Consider the following 24605-nt stretch of genomic DNA (forward strand, 5'->3'; position numbering starts at 1 on the left):
TGTTAAAAAAGAAAAAAAAAGTATAATAATATCTGAACTCTCACTTCTCACCCATTTCCAAACTATGCCACCTGCTCTCTTGCCGTCATCCACATCTCCTCCCAGTGGAAATTTGAACTCTATCTCTATATTCACCCTGAGGACTTATAGGTGTGCTTCCATCTTATTTTGCGTAGATTTGGGCCTCTGTCTTGCTATCCCCAAACCATCACACACACACACACACACACACACACACACACACACAGACACACACAAAACACACAAGACACACACACACACACACACACACACATACACCTACCCCTTCCTGCCCTCCCCCTTTTTTAGTTCCTTTGAAAGTGTTGTTTTCCCCAAGTAGGATATAAGGTCCTTGAAGGCAAAATTTGTTTTATTTGCTTATATTTGTATCCTAAGTGCATCTGAAATTTCCTCTGCTAAATGAACTCTTGGTTTAACACTGACTTTTGACTATTCCCTGAATACCTTCAGGATCTCTCCTCTGTTCAGACCTATGGCTTTCATCCCACTCTGCCAGTCTGCATAGACTACCATTTCTGGTCTTTATTTGTCTGCTCCATCCTACTACCACTCAAAAACCATTTATGACAACTCTCTCTCTTTCTCACACGACACACACACACATACACACACACACACACACACGCACCTCAAATCATATTTTTTGAGAGCCCATCTTCTTTGTTTTGGTGATGGAGACGTTTGAGGGCTGACTCAATAATAAACAATCTGTCTCTCTCTTTCTCTCTCTCTCTCTGTATATATATATAGATATATATCTATATATATCTATATATAGATATATATCCACATTATGGTATGTTGCACTGATTTCCAAGTAGTTGAATATGCACGTTTCAGCACTGTCCATCAACTAGAGAAGTTCATGATGACCAAGTGAAACTCATTATACTTGCAAATACTTTATTAATCCAATCAGAACATATATAATGGGGCCTGTGTTCCATATTGGCAAATCAACAGCATAATAGGTAACATTCCAGTGACACCCAAATTAGTCTTTTTTGTATACCAGATAGTAGAGCCACCACCTTCTTTCTATCCTACACCCATACTCCACAACCATTTACCACACTGGGTAATTAAACAACTCTCAGTTGATCTAGAACCCCCTAAATTTGGGACTTCAGAAAATTTCCTCCATATCCGATCATTACTTTATTTTGCCCAGAATTTCATGAGGTAAATGCATATTCATTTTGACCCTGAAACTCCAGCTAAGCAAAAGATTCCCTAGCAGTGAGTGCACAAAATTGAAATACAATTATAACTGTTTTAAAATAGTATCCAGTTGTTTTCAGTCTCAAGGAAACCATTGGGATTTAAGGTGGTCACTGTTTCCAGTTCATGTCATCTGATGTCATCATACTCTAAATCTCTCCCTGACAGTATAGTACTACTGAGCTCAACCTATGTTTACAATTTTTTTTCTTAGCAATATATATAGAAATATCCCAGCATTCCAATGTACTGATTTATGGTAGCCATGTGAAAAGAACCAAGAGTAGGCCTTTAATAGCATATTTCTCAGAATAGGAAACTTCTCTCAGCTGTCCATTCCTGCAAGTCTCATCATTCAACTTTGGAATTTGCTTGACTTGCTGACTATCAGGTCCTAAGTGCTCAGGGGAGACTCCATTGGGGGAAAAAGTGAAGGGGTGCCCATGCTTCAGAAAAAAAACGCAATATACAACAACTCAGTCTCTCATAGAGCAGGTGAGTTATTGGTTAACTGTTCCCACATTTAAAATTCTTCACTTTACAAAATAGAAATTTACTGAAGAATTATTTTAAATTTTAAATTTAAATTTAAATAAATTAAATAATTTAATTTAAATTTTAAATTATTTAAATTTAAATTATGGGCACTTCTAATGCATTTTGGATATTATTCCACTTGCAAAATTTTGGTTTACACACATTTTCAGGAATATTTCTGTTGATGCAGATGTTCCTCTATTCTATAGTATTTCTTTGATTCTTTAGAATGCTATATTTTCATTGAAAATGAATATATACTACCATTTCTCAAGATACATTAAAGCCATCCACAGAAATGTCATTTTATAACCAACATTCTTGAATCACATCTTTGACATTTTCACAGAGGATGATACCTTATATTTGACTCTGAAATATTTTCTGAACAATGTCTAATTATTTCCTCTTAAGACAGAGTCAAGTTCACAGCAGTCTAATCCACTGTGTGGGCTATGTGAGACCCTATTTTGATAAACAACTGTCTACCTTGTCTTGTATAGGCAACAAGGCCCATAGGACCATGGCATCATCAGATTATTTCTAGAAAAGACTTTAGAGCTCATCTAGCCCGTCCATCTCGTTTAATAGATGAAGCTCAGAAAGGTCCAAATTCACTGAAGACTTGCCTGTGTGAACTGGCTCTAGTTTGGTCTACTTTGGTCTTAGTCAGAGAATTTGAGAATTGGAAAGGATCTGAGAAGCCATAGAGTCAAATCCAAACACAAAGGGAATTCTCATTATAATGTACCCAACAAATGCTTGTCCAACCTCTGCTTGAAGGCCACCAAAGAGGGAAAACCCATAACCTCTTGAGTCACACCATTCTGCTTTTGGACAGCTTTCATTGTTAGCACATTTCTCCCGACATCAAACCTAAATTGGCTTCTTTGCAATTTCCACACATTGTTCTTTGTTCTAATATGTGGGCCAAATAGAACAAGCCTAATTATTCCCAGTTGTAACAGCCATACAAATACTTGAAGACAGCCATCATGTTCCCCCTGAGTCCAGGTTGCTCATGTACCATTATTGCTTCTTGAGAACTATTTGCTTGACACGAAACTAGTTATCCTTTCTTTAGCAATCTCTAGAATAAAATTTATATTGAATTCAACTTCCAGATAAATGTTTGTGTGAAAGAGAGATAGACAGAGACTGAGAGGGACAGAGACAGATAGACAGACAGACAAACACACACACACACACACACAAACACACAGAAAAACAGGGATAAAGACAAGGAATTAGAGAGAAACAACACAGAGTTTCAATCTATGAAAAGCATCTGCCTTGTACAGCTAGTTGGGTTCATTTGATACATTTCATCAGATCATAAAAATGGTAAGAGCCAGAAGAACAAGGATGTGAAGGTCATAGGATATCCAACTTTCAGAATATAATACTTGGCATGAAGATCTTGGTATGAAGGGCCCCAGCCCAACTTTCACATCAGTGAAGAAGCCTTCGGGTCCCTGGGGTATTGAGATACTTTGAGGGATTCTCTATCTAATGCCATTGCCTAAAGACTCATAGGGAGGATTCTGATCTGAAATTAATGATGGTCCTTTTTATCTAGATGGTCTAGTCAGGTCTTGAGCAACTGAACAGGCAAATAAAAGCTTTTTTTTTTTCAGTCGTTTCAATAGTATCTGACTCTTTGTGACCCCATTTAGGGTTTTCTTGGTAAAGATGCTGGTGTAGTTTGCCATGTTCTTCTCCAGTTCATTTTACAGATGAGGAAACTGAGACAAACAAGGTTAAGTGACTTGCCCAGGGTCACACAGCTATTAAATGACTGAGGCTGGATTTGAACTCAGAAAGATGAGTCTTCCTGACTCCCATGCCCAGCACTGTACTTAAGCTAGTCTTCTGTAAAAGGAAACAGAAACTCACAGGAAACTATGAAAGCAGCTACTGGTGTAAACCTCTGAGGGCAGCTTCAGGTAGACACAGACCCTACAAAGTATTACTGCAGAAACCCTTTGAATTCAATCCCTGCCCTGCCCTATGTACTTCGCTACCCCAAATCATCAGACTAAGGATTATGCCTCTGCAGCAAGGGTTCTTAACCTTTAAAAATTTGTTTTAATATTATAGGACACTTTTGGCAGTCTGGCAATTTTTGAAGTAGCCTGCTGGTGGGTCTGCCTGCCTCAAGTCTCTTCCTACTCCAATCCAACCTCTATTTAGCCACTAACATGATTCTCCTAAAGCATAAGTCTAATCACGGTCACACCTTTACTAAATAAATTTCAGTGGCTTCCTATGATTGCCTCTAGACTCAAATACACAATGTTCTGTCTGATATTCAAAACCCTTCATAACCTTGCCTTCTTCTTTCCAGTCTTTTTATATCTTATTCCCTGACACATACTCTTCAATCCACTGACACTGGCCTCCTGACTGTTTCATGAATGGAAAACTCCATCTCTTGGCTCCAGAGATTATCTCTGGCTCTCTCCCATGCCTGGAACACTCTCCCTATTCTGCTCCAACTACTGAACTCCCTGACTTCTTTTAAGGCCCAACCAACATCCCTTCTTCTACAGAAAGCCTTCCCCAACTCTTCTTAATTCCAGTACCTTCTCCTAGTTAATGATTTCCTATTTTTCCTGTATATAGTTTGCTTTGTATATATTTGTTTTCATATTATCTCCCACATTGGAGTGTAAGCTCCTTTAGGGTAGGCACTGTCTTTTGATTTTTTTTGTAACCCCAGTACTTAGCACAGTCCTTGGCACATAGTAGGCACTTAATGAATGTTTATTGATTGATTAGTGAAGCCTATGAACCCCTTCTCTGAACAGTAGTTTTAAATGCATAAAATAAAATGTATAATATTACAAAGAAAGTCAATAATATTGAAATACAGCTATCAAAATTTTTTTAGAAAAAATTTATGGAGGCTGCTAGGTGGTGCAGTGGATAGAGCTCTGGTCTTGGAGTCAGAAGGACCTGAGTTCAAATCCAGTCTCAGACACATGACACTTATTAGCTGTGTGACCCTGGGCAAGTCACTTAACCCCAATTGCCTCACCGAAAACAAAAGCAAAAAAAAAATTATGGACCCCAGATTACCCTTAAACCTTAACTGTTTATGACCAAAAGTAATAAGTCTGTGACTTTGTAGCCTTAAACAACATGAGAGGCCTAATGACCTATCTGAATGACTTAGCAACCTATTCAAGTAAAGATAAAGCATTTATAATTCTAGAAGGATTGTACACATGGCTTTGAGAGACAAGGGATAGCACCTTTGACCTCTCCTCAATAACTGTGGCTCTTCAGTGGCTTAGGGTCCTTAGCTACACTAGTTGAAGTGGAAAGTATAAGACACTCAGCTGACCTTGGTGCAATGTGGATATTCTACATAGCCCCTTATCCCAAGCTGAGATCAATATGACCCCAAAATAATTCAGGGGATTCCAAAGTATCACAGCCAAGAGCCTCAACAAGTATGTAGAAGATTCCAATGAGGATTGGCTATCCCAGATGTTTAAGACCTGACGCTCCTTGAAATCAGAGTAGAGAATCACTATGAATTCTGTTGTCACATTTCCATGGAATCCATGCTGTAAGAACAATAGTGGAAATCCTTTGAAGAAAAAGCTTCTATTTTAAATCTTATCCATCAAGGCTTTTGATCCCATATCATTACTGAAATTAACAACTTACTGTGAGGACAGAGAAATAATATTGCCCATTTATAAAAGGATATTGTTAGGCACAAGAAATAAGTAACGTGCCAGGTAAAGAGACATTACTGTGAGCAGGAGATATAGGTTCCCTTGAATCATTGTCTCCAGACACCACATCTAAAAGTCTGTCCTGTGAAACAAATCATTTGGAGAAAGACAAATGATACCAATACCCTCTGCTGGTGCTGGTCTGTGACTAAATATCAGTTATGTTGTGGGTTTCAGAAGGAACTTTTTTTGCTTAGAGGATATTTAGTGTTAAAATATACTAGTGTTTCACTTCATTTTAATCTGGAGACTTTTGGTATTTATCAGATGTTCTGCTTCCTGTCCTGAGACTCTTAGTATTCCCATGATGACTAAGCCTGAGGAAATATGCCATGGAAAAGAAACACAGATTTAACCCTAGACTTTGCTTTTCCTTTAATAAAATCATTGTCTTTCAACAGTTTGAAAAGGGAACAAGAAGGAAAAACTTGGCAAATTTATCACTAGAAGAAGCTCTCACTAGTTTTTGAAGACTTCCTCCTTAGTGTGGGAATTAATACTGTTTAGATTTCTGCTGAGATGAAGATATCCTGTTCTCCACTCATCCATGTCCTCAATCTTATGGTAAGTGTTCAGAATGAAAGGGCTTTCAAGGAGGGGGCTTGGGCATCTTGTCACTTCCTGTAGGAAGTACAGATGCTCTGAGAAATGACTATCTCTTAAAAATCGGAGATTAAACAAAAAAGTAATATGTAGAAGTATGAAGAAGGTGAGAAAGTGACAAGAGACAGGACAGATAGTGAGTGAGAGAGGATGAGAGTGAGAGGATGAGAGAGTGAATAAGAAAGGATATGAGTGAAAGGTGATAAGAGTGAAAGAAGATGAGAGTGAGAATAAGAGAGAAGATGAGGGAGAGTTTGAGAGAGAATGAGAAAGGATGAGAGAGAGTGAAAGAGGATGAGAGTGAGAGACCTAAAAAATTCATATTTTCAATACTTTGGTAATAACATAAGAATATATGATACCTCCACTAGGATACAGAAGTTTTAAAAGTAACAGCCTGTTTTGTTAAAACTGTCAGGAAGAATGAACGACCATTTTAAGAATAAAGAATGAATTTAGCTTTAATGAAGCTGAATAAGAAAGAGAAATGTGGCAGGTAATTTCTAAAGCTTGCTATAAAAAGCCTTGGAAATAGGAATCTTTAATGTATGGTTTTTGTCTGTTAGCTTTTTATATGTTCGTGACTTAGAAAATTAAATTTTAAAATTATGACTCCAAGGGCAAAAGTTGAGAAGATGTAGAATGCTGTGGTAAAAGGGTTTTGAACTTTTTGTGTTTGTATGTATATATAAAAACATGTGAGAACATATATGTATATATGTACATACATATGCACTTGATCAACACGGTCCAACTCACCTGTGTTTGCTTTTTGAAGCATTGTTAGATCCACAAGATTTGATCAAAAAGGAAAAAAAAAAAGCCTATTGTGGTGGCAACTCGATCAGCCTTTACCACCTACACCCCTCTGTTGTTCATTTTCTAATCTATTCATTTTGGAAATCACTAAAGGAAGTCGGCCAAATCAGGCTTGTGAATTACAGCAATTGCGATGAATTGTCACAGTCTTGTATCTGGTTTTTAATTTTCCTTCAATGTTTCTTAGACCACATCTTCTTTACTGTATTCCAGGTTTATCCAGGTGTTTATTTCATCACCTACTTTCCAGTCCACTAAAACTTCCCAGGTTCTAACAAATGTACAAGAAGCACACTGTAAATATAGGAACTAAATAATCATTATCTGGTTTTTCCCATTCCAGAATAAATGATTTCCTAGTTAAGGAAGATGGGAAGAGGACAAAACTGAGCAGCCACCTCAGGGGAAAGCTAAAATTAGGGGCACTATTTGCAGGACTGGAGGTAAACAGGATGAGCCTTTGGAACTATAGGGAATGGAATTAGTTCTCAGGTATGTTGCCAGATCTGGCCAGTGAGAGTTGATCAGTTGCTAAACTGATTTTTCTGATTAGATTCATTTTACCAGGTTGAGGTAATTTTAGAGTATTAGCTAACTTCATTTTGATCTTAGATACATAAAAGAGTTTTTGAGCTGGAAGGAATTACAGTTATCATCTACTTCAATGAATGAGAAAACTCATTTAGGGCTTAAGACCCAAAGCAGCTTGTCCATGGTCACACTGATTGTTGATCTAACTATTTTTAGGTCTCCTTGGTTACATATAGACAGACAATTTTAGCCTTTTGGACTGATGTACAGAATGAGTCTTTGGTTCTTTAAAGCCATAGAATTAAAGATTTAGAGCTGAAAAGGACATTCAAAGTCTTGTAGTTTAACCCCCTTACTTTATAGCGAAGGAACATGACCTAATTTTGCCCAAGACCTCTTAAGCAATAACAGAGTCAGAAGACCTCAGGCTAGGTTCTCAGATTCCAAATCCTCCTTCCTCCATGGTCTCCTGATGGTTGACTAGTATACATGTGATCAACTGCCATAGTCAATCTTTACTTGGATAGCCCACACTGACTTGGAGACTTCTGCCAGACCTATATACTTTTTTGTCTTTGAATAAGTTTTCAGAGTATAGCATTAACTCTTATTGTATGAGCTTTGTCAAGAATTCTGTTATAAAAAAAGGGGCCCTCTTCTTTTCTTAGCATTTGGGGACAGAGCACTGGTCCTATAAGTAGTCCTTGTATCTTATATTCCTGTGAAAACAACAAGCTGGGGGTCGGGGGGACACTCTAGAATCCTCCTTCCCTTCCCTCAGCAGAGAAGTCAGGGTGACTGCTAGGGCAGAACGTTGCTGGCATTTATCAGACCTGGTTACTGTATCAGTTTTTGCTTAATTGTTTTCATTACACACGAAGATTCAATTCTGGACTAAGGGAGGGCTGGAAGCATTTCCAGAAACAAAAGGCATTAATAGGAGCTACTTTTAAAAACACATTCTATTGAATTTATCAAAGGTAGCCATTAATGGACAATAATGGTGACCCCTGTAAAGCCATGGAGGCCTGAATGCTATAGGCATCTCCCACAAGACTAAGAGCTGCCCCTTCCCAGTAATGGAAAGCTCTTAAGTAACTGAAAGGAATTGCTGATCTTGTCCTAATTGGAGGAATGTTCAAGAGCAAACCAGAAGGCTTAGTGTACTTTTTCCTACTCGATAATTTTGACCCTAAATTTGACTTAACATTTTGAATACCATCTACAACTGCAACACGTGATTACTTCTGGGCAAAGATCACAGACTACAACAATAATGATCACACTTCTAGAATCTCCTGACAAAAGTCTGCAAATGATAGCAACTGGCTAACCTGGGCATTGGACGTTGTCTTTAGTGGGAAGCAAGGTGCATTTAGTGAGCAACTAGGTGGTGCAGTAAATAGAGCATGGGGACCAGAGTCACTTTCCTGAGTTCAAATCTGGCCTCAGACATTTACTAGCCATGTGATCCTAGGTAAGTCACTTAACCTTGTTTGCCTCAAGTTTCCTCAACTGTAAAATGAGCTGGAGAAGTAAGTGGCAAACCACTCCAGTATCTTTGTCAAGAAAAGCCCAAATGGGATCACAAAGAGTTAGACAGGATTGAAAAACAACTGAATAACAAACAATGTGCATGAACTTGTTCAACTCCAGTCTGTGCTTAGATTTATTTTCTTACCCCAACTTTTTCCGTTTATCTCATCTCAACCCCTAAAGTCCTTACAGCTGTCCCTTTTGAATTCTGCTAGTCTCCAATATGTTACTCTTTTCACAGAAACATAGACTGTCAGGACTGGAAAGCTGAATACGAGGCCATCTAATCCAACTCCCAGTCTTAGAAACACAAAGTGACTTTCCCAAGGTTACACAGCTTGGTGAAGCCCCAATGCTGAGACCAAATCTCTCTTTAGTGCTCTTTCTATTAAGGCATCAATTACCATATATTGAAGCAAAAGGCTCCAAACCCTGAATTTCATGAAGTTATAATGTGCAAGACAACATGAACATTCACTGAATTTAGTACAGGCAATGGTTTATGGGTATGTTTTTCCCAAATTTTGAATGACATTAACACACAAAAGTCCACATTACCAAACTTGTCTTTCAATGTGAAAGACTGTTATGTGCGAGCCTGAAAGGACTATCTGAAAGTCATTTAATATTTTTCTTTTAACAAATGTTACTAATCCTAAATTATACTTGCTTAAAATGAAAAATCCTGTTATTGGCTCTTCAGAAGTGATAAATGTTTCCTCCATTTTTCAATAAATTATTTATATTTTGCACTTCTGTCATTGTTGAAAATTATGGTAATGATGCAATTTCAAACATCTGAGCTATTAACATTTTAATGGCATTTGAAAAACATTAATCAAATTTATATGTTTTTCTCCCAAAATATGACATTGTCCTGTCACATTTTATCCCAAATTCATTAAGCACAATTAGTTTAATCGACTGAAGACAAGCTGCTGGAAGGTCTTTTTTTTTTTTACTTTTTATTTTTTATTTTGCAAGTGACAGGCAGTCATACTTCATTCTTTTACTACCCACTGATTTAGTGAAACAAATATGGTTTTTCCTTTTGTCACAAAAGGAGCAGCCAGAGGATGATCCAATGCATTGTTCCCTAAGTATAGTTTTGCAAACAAATGATTGCACTGATTTACTTGCAGCTAATAAACTAACTCATTCATAGGAGATCTTCTGCTGAATGCCTTCTGCAACAGAACTCTTGTCCTGATTTTTTTTTACCAACTTAAAGAAAAAAGTACACTTAAAAATGCCTATTTTTATTTTCCAGAATTGTGGTGTTTTGTTAGAAAGTGAGCCATCTGCTGCCTCATCAGTTTTTCCCCCTCACTGTTTTCAAAAGCAGACCTACCCATACACTTTATTAGCTTACTTGCATCAAACAAGGTGCTATGCCAAGAAATCAGATCAAAGTGTTATGCTAACCTTCAAAGTTGTTGCTGTGACCACTTTCAGATGACATCTTGTCAAAAGATGTTTTCCCACCTTTCTTGTCTGGATCTTTCACAGGACTGATGGGACGGCTACTAGGCTGACTCTTCAGTGCTGGGGAACACAAACTTCGCTCGGTTTCCACTTCCTGTTAGAAGACATTAAGGGGATGTGTGTTAAAAGCTATCAGTAGGAAACAGATGTGGTTTTCAGAGGTTTGGAAAGGCAAGAGAAAGAGAGAGGGAGGGAGGAAGGGAGGCTTCTATTACAAGGGATATTTTCCTATAAGCTTCAGGGTAAATTTCTATAACTTTGCTGAGAAGTACAAATGCATGTATACTGTTCAGTTTACACTTCAGGCACCAGTTCGATTTCTGATTTAGTTTTTCTTTCATGTGGCTTTATTCCCTCTTCTCACAAAGAAAGAGAGAGTGGAAATAAGGGTCATAATCTAACTCAATGCATGCTAATGTATGCAGTTTACTGAGTCCAGAAAAAGTCAATAGGTTGAAATTCAAAAAAACATTAATGTATCAACATTATGTGCTGAAGACAGAAGGAAATGAGATTTTTTAAAAAAAATTTCATGCTCACCTTGTGATATTTCAAAAGAATTATCAACATCTGAAATAAAGAACCAATGCAGTTATATGCCATTAAGCAAAATTAAAGGGAGAAAAACCCCACCATTTCCTTTCCACAGAAAATGTATTGGGGGATGTATATTTATAATTGTACCTTTGAGTATTTTATTTTTTGTAAAAGCTAAAAAAACAAGGGAAAAGGAAACAAATATTAATTAGGTTTACTAATTGGGAGGCCATTATTCCTCATTTGTTAGTCTGTTAATTCCTGTTTTGGTGCAAAATGGTACAATGGATGGAGTGCTGAATTCGCTGTCAGAAAGACCAGGTTCAAAACCTGCCTCTAATGCTTAATAGTTGTATGGCCATGGGAACACAACTAACTTATCCGAACCTCAGTTTCCTTGCCTGTAAAATGATTGTGATCTTATAGGATTGCTGTAAAGCTCCAGTGAGATCATGCATTCAAAGAGTTTTGAAAACTTTAAAATGTTCTATAAATGTCAATTACTATTGTTATCTAACGACACAAAGTAGGAGCTCCATGATGAGTCTTGAAGAAAATCTTGAAAGAAAAGAAATGGGCCAAGATGTAAGCTAATTTTGAAAAAAAAAACAACAAAAAACAAAACTTGGGAAGATAGACAGAAGGTTCTCTTCTGCTTGCTCATGAGATCTGGATGTTCACCCTCTGAGTGTTCCTGGCACATAACAAAAGCTTAATAAATGCTTGTTGACTTTCTGACTTCTAAACAAACAAGGCAGTAATGTAACAAGTCACTTTTCACATTTATTGAATCTTCAGTAGAGGGTTTAATGCATGTGACTTCAGGTTTGAGAGGCAGCTCCTAGCTCTAAAAGCACTTTTTACAGTAGATAACTTTGCTGCATCTTCATCTGTCATAGGAAGAAACAGAGCTCTTTGGCTAAATAACCCTTTGGCATATTTTCTGAAGTGCACATCAATTAAAACAGGAGCTGCTAAACAATTTCAATGTACTGTGGTCTATTTGCATATACTTAATCAACTCTTGTTTAAATAAACATTGTGGCTCCAATGTTTATAATTCTTTTTTATTACTGTCATCATTAATTGAAGTTGGGTCCAAGGTGGGTTAGGCTAAATCAGTTCATGATTGTTTTTCTTTATGCTTTTTAAATTTAGTTTTTATTCATTACTAGACAGTTAAGGTAAAACCTTGGGGGACAATGTAGATTTTAAAGAATGAAGGAAGGTTACCCTTAATAACCATTATAAAACAATGTTTATTGAGCATAACACCTCAGGATCAGCCTCCATGCCAGTCACCCACTGCAAACTCCAATTCAAACAAGACAAATACAATTACATGCACTCTATTCAAGACATGAGTAGGAAAAATAATGTAAGTGGGCTAGAGAAATATTTTTATTTACTGTATTTGAAATGCCAAGCTAGCACAGATGTATAAAAATTCATTCCATACTATTGTGCTGTAAGAAATGATGAGCAGGCTGATTTCAGGAAAACCTGGAAAGACTTAAATGAACTGATAAAAGTAACATGAACAGAACCAGGAGAACATTGTACACAGTAACAGCAACATTGTACCCTTCTTAGCAATATAACTGATCCAAGACAATTCCAAAGGACTCATGATGGAAAATACTATCCACATCCACAGCAAGAGCTGATAAAGTCTGAATGAAGATCAAAGTGTGCTATTTTCATTTTCTTTATTTTTTTATGGTTTTATTCTTTTGTTCTGTATTTTTTTCTTTTGCAACATGACTAATGACTACTATGGAAATGTGTTTTTATACACTTGTACATATATAACATATAGCAAATTGCTTACCATCTTAGGGAGGAAGGAGGTGAGGAAGAGAAGGAAAAAATTTGGAACTCAAAACAATTTTTAATGGATGTTGAAAATAGTCTTCATATATAATTAGAAAAAAAACCTATTTAAAAAGAAAAAAAAAAGAGGGCAGCTAGGCGGCACAGTGGATAGAGCACCAGCCCTGGAGTCAGGAGGACCTGAGTTCAAATCCAGCCTCAGACACATAACATTAACTAGCTGTGTGACTCTGGGCAAGTCACTTAACCTCGATTGCCTCACCAAAAAAACAACAACAAGAACAAAAAAAAAAACTCATTCCAGCAAAGGTACATTTTCCCCAAATATCTTATTAACATATACCTTGACATTCTGTGACTTTACTACAAAGGAAGGTATGAAAAATATGTTGGAAAATACTGTTTCAGATTAAGAAATTAAAAAGAAAAAGTTCAAACAGTGGAAAGAGTATTGCTTTTAAATTAGAAGACCTGATTTCAAGTCTTAGTTCTGCTACCATATAACCTTAGGAAAGTTACTTAACCTCCCTAGACCTCAGTTCCTAATCTGTTAAAGGAGGGATTAGAAGAGATGACCTCTAAATCCCTTGTAACTCTTGGTCTGTGATCTTATGGTAGTCTGCCTGAAACCTCACATTCATATATAATGAAGGTTTTCTTCAGGAATAGAATCAAATGGTACCAGACTCAGGGAATAACTTTTTAATTTTATGCCAATATCAAGACAATAGACCAAATACCTGTTAGTCCTACTTCCCACCCCACAACACTGCAATGTTCTTTAATATATCCTTAAATTCTCATCAGTATTATAAAGGCCAGGGGTCTACAATTACATCATCTTTCCCTATTTCTAGCCTTACTTTTCACACTTTTCAGCACCCTTTCTTGTGTTATATTCCCCTATAAGAATGTAAGCCACTCAAGGGCAGGGTCTGTCTTTTGGCTTGTTTCACTTGATTTTTATTTGTATTTGTATTCTAAGCACTTACTGTAGTAAACACTTAATAAATGTTTTATCTAATATTTTATGTTCCTCCAGGGTAGACACATAAAAAAAAATTGACTCTATCTTAGACAAAACAAAAAGATTAGTTACTCACTAAAGTGTGAGTCATTTCCAAATTATCTATCATGTCCAAAATAGCCAGACTACCAATAAGTTAGTGAAAGGGCCCAAATGAATACTGAATTTAAAAAAAAAAGATAAATCTAAGAAGGCACCATATACAACTGAACAGCTCCAACTCAACCTATTTAAACACAACGTGAGATCTGAAAAATAAGAAATGCAAAAAAAAAAAGCAAAGACAGATACCTCTTCTTAAAAAAGTCTAATTACTGTAAAAACTGTCATTACATTGAAGGGACCTAAAACATGCTCAAATCCCTTATCAAGTAGAAGTCAAGGACAACATGTGGTACAAACTCTTTTACAAAGCATCATGGAAGAGGATTGAAAATTATGAAAAGCAACATCACTTAGTAGAACAATGAAAAACCTTAGAGGGATATAAGCCTGCAATTGCATAGGAAAGACAACTCTACCAGTATGTACAAGATTATTCATATGCTAAAATCAAGAGAGGGAAAGTGATAGATGTGCAATGGAACAAATTTTACAGTATTTATAATTTGATCTAGTTTCATCTTTGAAAATTGCACAACCACCATATTTGGACTCTATACTTCAGTGTCTGATGTGCTGTATGAGGAAGTAGTCAGTCAGTCAATATACATTTCTTAAGCACCTACTATATTCCAGAAACTGTGCTTGGGATACAAAGAAAAGTAAAAGATAGTCCCTGCTTTCAAAGATATCTCAGTCTAATAGGAGAGAAAATATACAAGTAGCTATGTATAAATAAATGGCAGGTAGGTGATAAAGTGGATAGAGTGTCAGATTTGGAGTCAGGAAGACTTGAGCTCAAATTTGACCTCAAACACTTACTAGCTCTGTGTGACTTTAGGCCTTATCACTTTTGCCTCAGTTTCTTCATCTGTAAAATGAGCTGGAGAAGGAAAAGGCAAACCACTCCAGTATCTTTGCCAAGAAAATCCCACTGGGATCATGAAGAGTTGAAAATTACTAAAAAGTGACTGAACATGAGGGCCCATACCAAAGTAGCGGCAGTTCAAAAGAAAAAGAGGCATAAATGAGAGATATTATGAAGATAAAATCAACAGACCTTGTCAACAGATTGGATGTGAGATGCAGGATGAGAAAGTAAGGAATTTGGGGTGATCTTTAGCTTGTGAGCATGGGTGATTGAGAGAATGGTAGCATATCCAGTAGTTACAGCAAAGTTAAGAAGAGGGGAAATTTTGAGAGAAAAGATAACGAGTTTAGTTTTAGAGATGTTGAGTTTAAGGCATCTGGTTCAAAACATCCAATAGGAGTTGGAGATGAAAGGTCAATGAGATGTTAGAGCTGGATTTGAGAATCATAAGCATAGATGATGGAGCTAATTTCACTAAGTGAAATAGTATAGAGGAAAAACAAAAAGTGATTGGGCCTAATTGAGCACAGAAAAAAAAAGGAAATCCATTTTTTCTCCTTTTTTTCAATTTAAAAATGTTATTAATATCTCTTATTTTTATAACATCCTCATTTCTGAATATGCCCCTTCTCCTATAATGGGTGAGCTATCCTTTGTAATAAAGAATAAAATAGAGTAGAAAAAAAGCAGTTCACAAAAACTAGCCATTCCACTGACCAGTTCTGACAGTGTCTTATACCCATGGTTTCTCACCTCTGAAAAGAAAGAAAGGAAACCTGTTTGCTCATTTCTTCCTTAGATCTAAGCTTGATCATTACAATTACATGATGTTCAGTCTTATTTTTGTTATTTACATTGTTAGCACCATTTGTGTTATTTTCTAATTTCTAGAGCTGACACAATTTTGAAGGAACTGATGGATAAATTTTCAATATATCTCAAAGAAGATATCAAAAGGATGGCATAAAAATCACAAATGGCATTATTAATGAAATACAGTGCCTGATAAGCTATCAGCAACTAATGACCCATCTGCCTACTTTCTTATCTCTACAAAATCTTTTTGAGAATAATTTATAACCTTGAAATCTGATGATGAAGCATGTTTCCTGCCACTCAGTAGAAAAATGATGGACTAAAGGTGTCAAAGGAGATGCACCTTTCCATAGTCAATGGAATTGATTTGTTTTGATTTATTATACTTATTTGTTACAGAGGAAGGGAAAGTCATTGGTAACTGATAGTAATATAAAAAAAAAGATCAATGAATTCCTCTTTACCTATGAGCAGCATCTGGCAGTCAATCACCTTCACCACCTCCTATGTATTCTCCTTTCTAGGTTTTTGCAAACTTGCTTTCTCCTGGTTCTTCTACCTTTCTGATTTCTTTTCATCAGCTGCCTTTACTTGATCTTTATCCAGGTGAGATCCACTAACCACAAGTTTCCCCTAAGAGTTTATTTGGGGATCTCTGCTCTTTTTCTATATTATCTTTCTTGGAGATCTCATCAACTCCCTCTCGTATATTCTACTATTATCACCATGCAGATTGGTACCATAACTACTTATCTATCCATAGTCTATTCTGAAGTACAGCCATGTTACAATACCTTTTGGACATCCACACCCATACGTCTAAAACAGAGCTAAATATCTTTTTCTCTAAACTCTACCCTCTTCTCAACTTTCCCTATCATTGTCATAGGGCACCACTCATCTGCAAGTCATACAAGCTTACAACCTTGTTGTCATTTTTGACTCCTCATTTGCACTCACCCCACCTGTTGTGTAGATAGGGTAGTGGATAGAGTGCCAGGCCTAAAATCAGGAAGACCGGAGTTCAAATTCAGTTTCAGATACTTACTAATTATATGGCCCTGGGAAAATCACTTAGCCTCTGTTTGCCTCAATTTCCTCATTTGTGAAATGGAGATAATAATAGCACCTACCTTCCCCAGTTGCTGTGAAGATAAAATGAAATAATAATTGTAAAGTGCTTAGCACAATGCCTATCAACTAGTAAGCACTATATAAATATTAGCTATTATTATTGTTCATTTATCTCCACTGATTCAGCTACCACCATCCTCCTCCAGTACAGGACCTCACTGCCTCATACTAGGACAACTGAAATAGATTTCTGGTTGGTTTCTTTGCCTCAAGTTTTTCCCCACTCCAGTCCATCCTCCTTATCTGCCAAAGTGATTTTTCTAAAATGCAGGTACTACCATATTATTCCATCCCAGCACTATGCACTCAAAATCATGTGGCTTCCTATTGCCTACACAATCAAATATTAATAATAGCCAGCATTTATATAATGCTTTAAGGTTTGCAAAGTGCTGTACATATATTATTTTGATCCTCACAATACCCCTATGATGTAGGTGAATTGGTGTCAGTCTCAAAAAGAAATATTGGAAAAGCTCAAAAAGGATTTTAAAAATCAAATAAGAGAAGTAGAGGGAAAAATTAGAAAAAGAAATGAGAATAATGCAAGAAAATCATGAAAAAAGAGTCAACAGCTTGGTAAAGGAGAAATAAAAATAGGCCCAATGGTAAAAAAGAAGCACAAAAATCCACTATAGAAAAGAACTTCTTAAAAAGCAGAATTGGTCAAATGGAAAAGAAGGTACAGAAGTTCACTGAAGAAAATAATTCCTTAAAAATTAGAATTAGGCAAGTGGAAGCTAATGACCTTACAAGACATCCAGAAGCAATAAAATCAAATTATAAGAATGAAAAAAATAATAGAAGAATATGTGAAATATCTAATTGGAAAAAGAACTGATCTAGAAAATAAATCAAGAGAGATAATTTAAGAATTGTTGTACTACTTGAAAGCAATGATCCAAAAAAGAGCCTAGGCACCATCTTTCAAGAAATTATCAAGGAAAATGTCCCTAATATTCTAGAACTAGAGGGTAAAATAGAAATTATACAGTTGTCACCACCTGAAAGAGATACTGAAATAAAAACTCCCAGGAATATTATATCCAAATTTCAGAGGTCCCAGGTCAAGGAGAAAATATTGAAAGCAACCAGAAATAATTCAAATATCATAGAGCCATAGTCAAGATCACACAAAAGTTAACAGCTTTTACATTAAAGGATCAGAGGGCTTGGAATATGATATATTCTGGAGGACAAAGGAGGTAAGACTACAACCAAGAATCACCTACCCAGCAAAAATGAGTATAACACTTCAGGGAAAAAAATAGATGTTTAATTAAATAGAGGAGTTTCAAGCATTCCTGATGAAAAAAACCAGAGCCCAGTAGAAAATTTGATTTTCAAATACAAGACTCAAGAGAAACATAAAAAGGTAAACAGGAAGGAGAAATCAGAAGGATTCAATAAGGTTAAACTGTTTACATTCCTACATGAAAAGATGATACTTGTAACTCCTAAGAACTTTATCAATTTGAGGACAACTAGGAGTATACATAGATAGAGAGCATGGGTATGAGTTGACTATGATGGGATGATATCTAAAAAAAATAAAATTAAGAGGTCAGAAAGAAAGTGTGTTGGAAGAAGGGGGAAGGGAGAAGTAGAATGGGGTAAATTAGCTCTCATAAAGAGGCATGAAAGAGATTTCACAGTAGAGGAGAAAATGGAGGGAGTAGCAGGTATTGCTTGAACCTTAGTCTTATCAGAATTGGCTGAAAGAGGGAATTACATGCACATTCAATTGAGTATAAAAAAATCTCTTATTTCTTCTTTACAACATGACTAATATGAAAATAGGTTTAATATGAATGTATATGTTGAGCCTGTATCAATTTACATGCTGTCTTGGGGTAGGGGGAGGGGAGAGATGGGGAGAAAATTTGAAACTCAAAATCTTATGGAAGTAATTATTGAAAACTAAAAATAAATAAATGTATTAATAAAAAAATCTTTTATCCTATAGGGAAGTAGGAGGGGAGGAGTATTAGAGAAGGGGGAGGCTGACAGAAAGGAGACCATATTGGGGGAGGTGGTGGTCAGAAGCAAAATAATTTTGAGAAGGGACAGGGTGAAAGGGGAGAGAAGGATAAACTGGAGAAAAATAGGATGGAGAGATATACACAGTAATCATCACTGTGAAAAATAATTTGTAGCAAGTTTCTCTGATAAAGGCCTCATTTCTCAAATACATAGAAAACTGAGTCAAATTTATAAGAATACAAGTAATTCCTCAATTGATAAATGGTCAAAGGACATGAACAGATGATTTTGAGACAAAGAAATCAAAGCTATCTGTAGTCTTATGAAAAAGTGCTACAAATTAAAACAACTCTGAGGTACCACCTCAAACCTATCAGATTGGCTAACACAACAGAAAAGGAAAATGAGAAATGTTGGAGGGAAGATTGGGTCACTAAAGCATTGTTGGTAAAATTGTGAACAGATCCACCCATTCTGGAGAATGATTTGGAACTATACTGAATGGGCTATAAAATTTTGCATACTATACTCTTTGACCTAGCAATTCCAATACTAGGTCTGTATCCCAAAATGATTTTTAAAAAAGGAAAAAGATCTATATTTACAAAAAATATTTATAGCAGCTCTTTTTGTGGAATCAAAGGATTAGAAATTGAGAGGATGCCCATCAGTTGGGGAATGGCTGAACAAGTCATGGTATGTAATTGTGATAGAATACTAATGTGCTATAAGAAATGATGAGCAGGATGTTTTCAGAAAAAAACCTGGAAAGACTTACATGAACTGATGCAAGGAGAAGTGAACAGAACCAGGAGAATAGTGTACACAGTAACAGCAATAGTGTAAAGATGACCAACTATGAATGACTTAGCTATTCTCAGCAATACAATGATCCAAGACAATTTCAAAGGACTTATGATGGAAAATGCTATCCAACTCCAAAGAAAGAACTGAAGTAGGCTGAATGCAGACTGAAGTATACTTTTTAAAATTTTTCTTTACTTTTCTTGGTTTATTTTTCTTTTGGACTGGGTTTTCTTTCATAACATAATTAATATGGAAATGTTTCACATGCTTGCACATGTATAACCTATATCAAATTGCTTGTCTTCTCAATGATGGGAAAGGTGAGGGAAGGAAAGAATTTGGAGCTCAAAATTTTTAAAAATGAATGTTAAAAATTATTTTTACATGGAATGAGGAAAAATAAAATATTTTTTAAAATGTGAACTCCCTGAGAGGAGAGATCTTATTATTGCCTTTTTGTATCCTCAGAACTTGGTGAAGTATTTGACATATTGTAAATTCTCAATAAATGCTTGTCAACTGACTAAAACATTTTTTAAAAAGAGATTGGTCTACATATTTGTCAAGGTATCTCATCTTTTTTTTTTCTTTTCCAGTATTTGTGCACTTCATGGTGGCATGCTGTCCCTACTTTCAAGCATTTGCTCGTGTAGGTTCTCCTCTCTCTTTTCTATCTATCCAAATCCTTTACCATACAGCTTAAGTGTCTTCACCTCCATGAAGCCATTTCCATTTAGCCTACCCTATACTACTCCCTCCCTTCTCAGAACTCCTTGTGTGGTCAGTCACTACTCATGACTACTTGATTGTCTCTCTGATTTTTCCTTTTGAAAAAATATCCAAGTTATCTGAATACTGAAAATTATCTGACTTTTCAGTAAAAAAAAAAGAACAAGTCAAAGCTGATTAGATTGAAGTGGATAAAGTGACTTTGTAAGGAAGATTATTTTCCTTTGAATATGAAAGTGGTATGTTACCATGGATTACAAAAATGCTAAAAAAAAAAAAAGAAAAGAAAAAGAAGAGAAAAGAAGCTAAATCCAGTTTGAATTATATGAACCAGACTCATTGACTTTTTAAAAAAAATGATTTTTTCATATTTCCAATTGTTTTTTTTTGAGAAAAATTCTAGTTTTATTCATGCTTTTTTCCCTCCAAAAACATTAATGTGGTTTTTAAACATCTCTAGTTTTCAGAGTTTCAACTTAGCTGCCAGTTAGTTCAACCCAATTGCATGTAGCAAGTTCAGGGCCCTCCCATCCCAAATCCAGCCTGAAGGTCTACAGCAATAATTTTCAACTGCATCACACTCATAGTGATTCATTCACTCTATTTTATGTACTCTTCCTAAGAAGCACCTGAATACAGTAGACTAATGTATGCAAATGCAAACTAAGCAAGCTGTAAAAATATCAATTATGAAGGTTATATATTGTACTATCTATACCGGCTAAGTGAAAACTGCTTACTGATTTATTGATACTATTCACCCAACCCATTAAGATAATTTAAGACTCCAACTTCTATAAAACTGAATCACTCAGGACCATCTTCCAGGTAATTCTACAACTTTCAAGTATCTTCCCAATTTTCCATTTTGCTTTCACTGTATAGACTGGATAGACCACCATTGTAGGCATAGAGAGTGGGGTAGATAGTAAAGTTCCAAAATAATGGTATGGACACTCTTTAGAATCTCCAACTTCTCAAAGGAAACAAGGCAAAGTCTTTCTTAATGTCATGACATCAGATGAACAGAAATTCAGGACATGAAGAGAAAATATATTAGAGCTTGTTAAGTAAATTTGAGAATCAGCAGAGAGATAATAATTGAATCCATAGGAGCTGAAATCACCAAGTTAATAGTGGCATGTGAAATTGACATGTTAGATTACTGAACTTGGATCACACCATCCATTCCATTAACCTCTGCTTCTTGATCCTCAGTCTTTATAAACTCATAGGTGAAATGAGTAGGGTACCCAATTCTGAAAGTTATAATGAGAAGCACCAAACCCTCTCCATATTCTGGATGAATAAAGCTAAAGTGAAAAAGGTATGAACATATAATTGACTTTGCTCCTAAGGTCATAAGACAGTCCTGTGTTAGTCTACACCCACTTTAATTCGAGATCCACTTCCTTACTGCATACCGCACCTTATCTTTAGTCTTATGCTATTATCAAGACACTTCAGTCATAAATTACCTGACAGCCATGACCCCCAAAACATAAATAGCAATATTTTCCCAATTGCTTTCCCCTACCCCAACCTCACCTAAATTATAAAGTCATTGGAGTCTAGAACTATCTTCTCTTCCTGTTGTATTTCTCCACATAACCCACTGGAATAATGAGTTAAGATTTCCCTACATTATCCAGTTCCATGACCTTACCTTCTTCTATCTAATGGTACTCCAAGACAGCCAAAGCTGGTTTTGGCCAAGGGTCCTTTTCCTCAGGATTTCAGCTAGCTAGTAGCCATGTGGTTGTAAGCAACCAAGGCAGATCAAGTCTGAAGCAGCTTTGAATCCCCAGCAATCACCGCAAGCAGAAACAGACTGCTCCCAGAGGTGTCACCTGATGTCCATGCCCTGGCACAGGCAGGGGGGTGCGGGGAAGAGGCTCCTGGAAACAGGACTGATCTCCCCCTGGACCTAGAAGAGCAAATCAGCTTTTCTCCTGACTTGCAAAACCTTAATGATCAGCGCTGGGGCTTTGCAAAGACCATTTAACCTTTTCCATGTCCATTTCCCACTGTGTAAAATGAGATAATGCCTGAGGCAGTATGTGAACCCTGAATTGAAGGGACTTTGGAGACTGTCCAATTCAACATCCTCATTTTACAAGATGAAGATGCTGAGGCACAGAGTAGTGGTGTGACTTTTTTGAGGTCACAAAGAGAGTCAGTGGCAGAGCAGACACTAGAAGTCTGGTTTCCTGATTTCTTGATTCCCGACTCAGGGCTTACACCTTCCTCCCTTCCCTACCCTGCTACACTTATTTCTACCCCCAGCTGTACCGCATCACCACTCTATATAAGCATAACCTCACAGAGGAAGCATGACAAGCAGATAGGGACCTAGCTTTGGAGTCAGAGACCTAGGTTCAATTTCTGCCTATGACATAATGGCACTGTGAACCTAGGTGAGAGATTTATCTTTTCAATGCTTTGGGGACGTTTTAGTGGCTCTAAGTTGCCAGCCAGCTGCAGATCTGCATTGATAAAAGGAGTTTATATATTGTAAATTCTCTACACCAATGGAATAGCAATCCCAGACTTAAATAATAATAAGCATCATACAGAGTTAACCTGGGATGCACAAGCCTCATTAAGCCTCTTATGTAGATGGGGAAAGTCAATCACAAACACTTTAAGCGATTTGATTTCACATTGACTAGTACTAAAGCCAGTGCTGTAAGTGAGAATCTGTAATCCTAGGCCAGGCCAGATCTTATCACCTCTGTGTATGATCTACTCTAGATTTCTTAGAAGAAAGACTGTACAAGAGAGGGCAAACTGTGTGATTGTTGTTGTTATTATTTTAATGAGCAGTCTTCTTAATTTCTCTGATATTGTCTGGTGTAATTCAAGACTGGGAATGTGGGTATTTGCTCATTTGCATGGTTGGGTTAATATTTCTCCTCACCATACACAAAGGGGTTTTGGGAAGTTTAAAGAGATGATAGTTCTAAGTAGATTGAGATTCTCAAAGGAAGGCATACTGCAATGATTCAAATGTACTCGTATTAATGTTTTGGACTGATATGCAATACTTATATGCCCTGTTGTTTTCTGCCTGCTTAGAAGCCATTTTCATTTGACTGGTGTTATGCCTGAGAAAGTCCGTGGTATTTTATACCAGGGAATATTGAACACAAGTCCCTGATGAGATGCAGAACTTTACTACTATACATTCTTATTTGCATGTCAGCATTGCATTTAGGCAGTTAACTTTCCATATAAAACAGAAAAAAATACAGCCATTCTTCCCAGTCAGGAATAAAAAACAGCAATTTGCCCCAGTGTCTCTCATCTTCTGCAATGGGGCCCTAATGTATTTTACTATTATCTCTATTAGTGGGAGACTATATCCAGTCTTAAAAGAATCCTAATGAAAAGAAAACTTCCATTAAAATATTTTAACTAGTTTCAATTGACCCTCTTACTGGCAATGGAAAATCCCTAATGACTAAACCTGTTAAATCTAATCTCTAATTCACTTTAAAACTGATATCCCATCAGAGATTTAGGTATGACTATGGAAAGTTTTGTAGGATTTTTTTTTTGGTTTGTGTTTGGTCTTTTTTTTTAAAACTAATCTCTGACTGTTTTTTCTTTTTTCTTTTGTACCACTTTAATTTTTCAGAAATAAGGCAACTCAGTGACAAATCCCAACAGGCAGGAACATGCCTAAAATAGGCAATTTGAAGATATTCCTATATTTATACTAACTGACCAGGGCAAGGATAAACTAGCATTTCAGAATTCTTTCTTGGAGCCTTTTTTCAAATAACAATGATAATAATAATAATGGTCCTAGGTTTGTTGTAGCCAGCTTTCAGGAAATCTGATTGTTAAATTTTCAGTGTGAACATTTATACTTCAGAAATTAGCAAACTCTACAAATCGAGGCTTGATGTATTGTTCTGTTTATTTTCTAGACTTAAGAAAGTGATGAAGAAAATGTTACTAATGCAGATTTAAACTTAAAAGTATGTCATGCATGCATCCCCCCTCCCCCTGCCCCCAGAGAACTAAACATTTACCAACAAGGTAAATACTTGGTGGTGGGTCTAGCAAAGTTTTCAACATACTATATGCCCTGTCCCAGGGCATAGAAATCTGAATGTATGTGTATATACATATACACATCCACATCCACACATATACATACACACATACATATACATACATATACACATATACATACACACACACACACACACACACACACACACACACACACACA

General features: G+C 36.4%; 1 protein-coding gene across 1 annotated transcript in view; it reads right to left on the reverse strand.

The window, feature by feature from the left end:
• Nucleotides 1–24605, reverse strand: part of XIRP2 (xin actin binding repeat containing 2) — a 382450-nt gene that overhangs the window by 130076 nt on the left and 227769 nt on the right. The window contains 1 exon segment of the mRNA XM_027865703.1: nt 10464–10617. Within this exon segment, the coding sequence (XP_027721504.1) occupies nt 10464–10617 (154 nt within the window).

This window comes from Vombatus ursinus, unplaced genomic scaffold, assembly GCF_900497805.2.
Source record: "Vombatus ursinus unplaced genomic scaffold, bare-nosed wombat genome assembly UNPS02014779.1, whole genome shotgun sequence".
Classification (NCBI taxonomy): Eukaryota; Metazoa; Chordata; class Mammalia; order Diprotodontia; family Vombatidae; genus Vombatus; species Vombatus ursinus.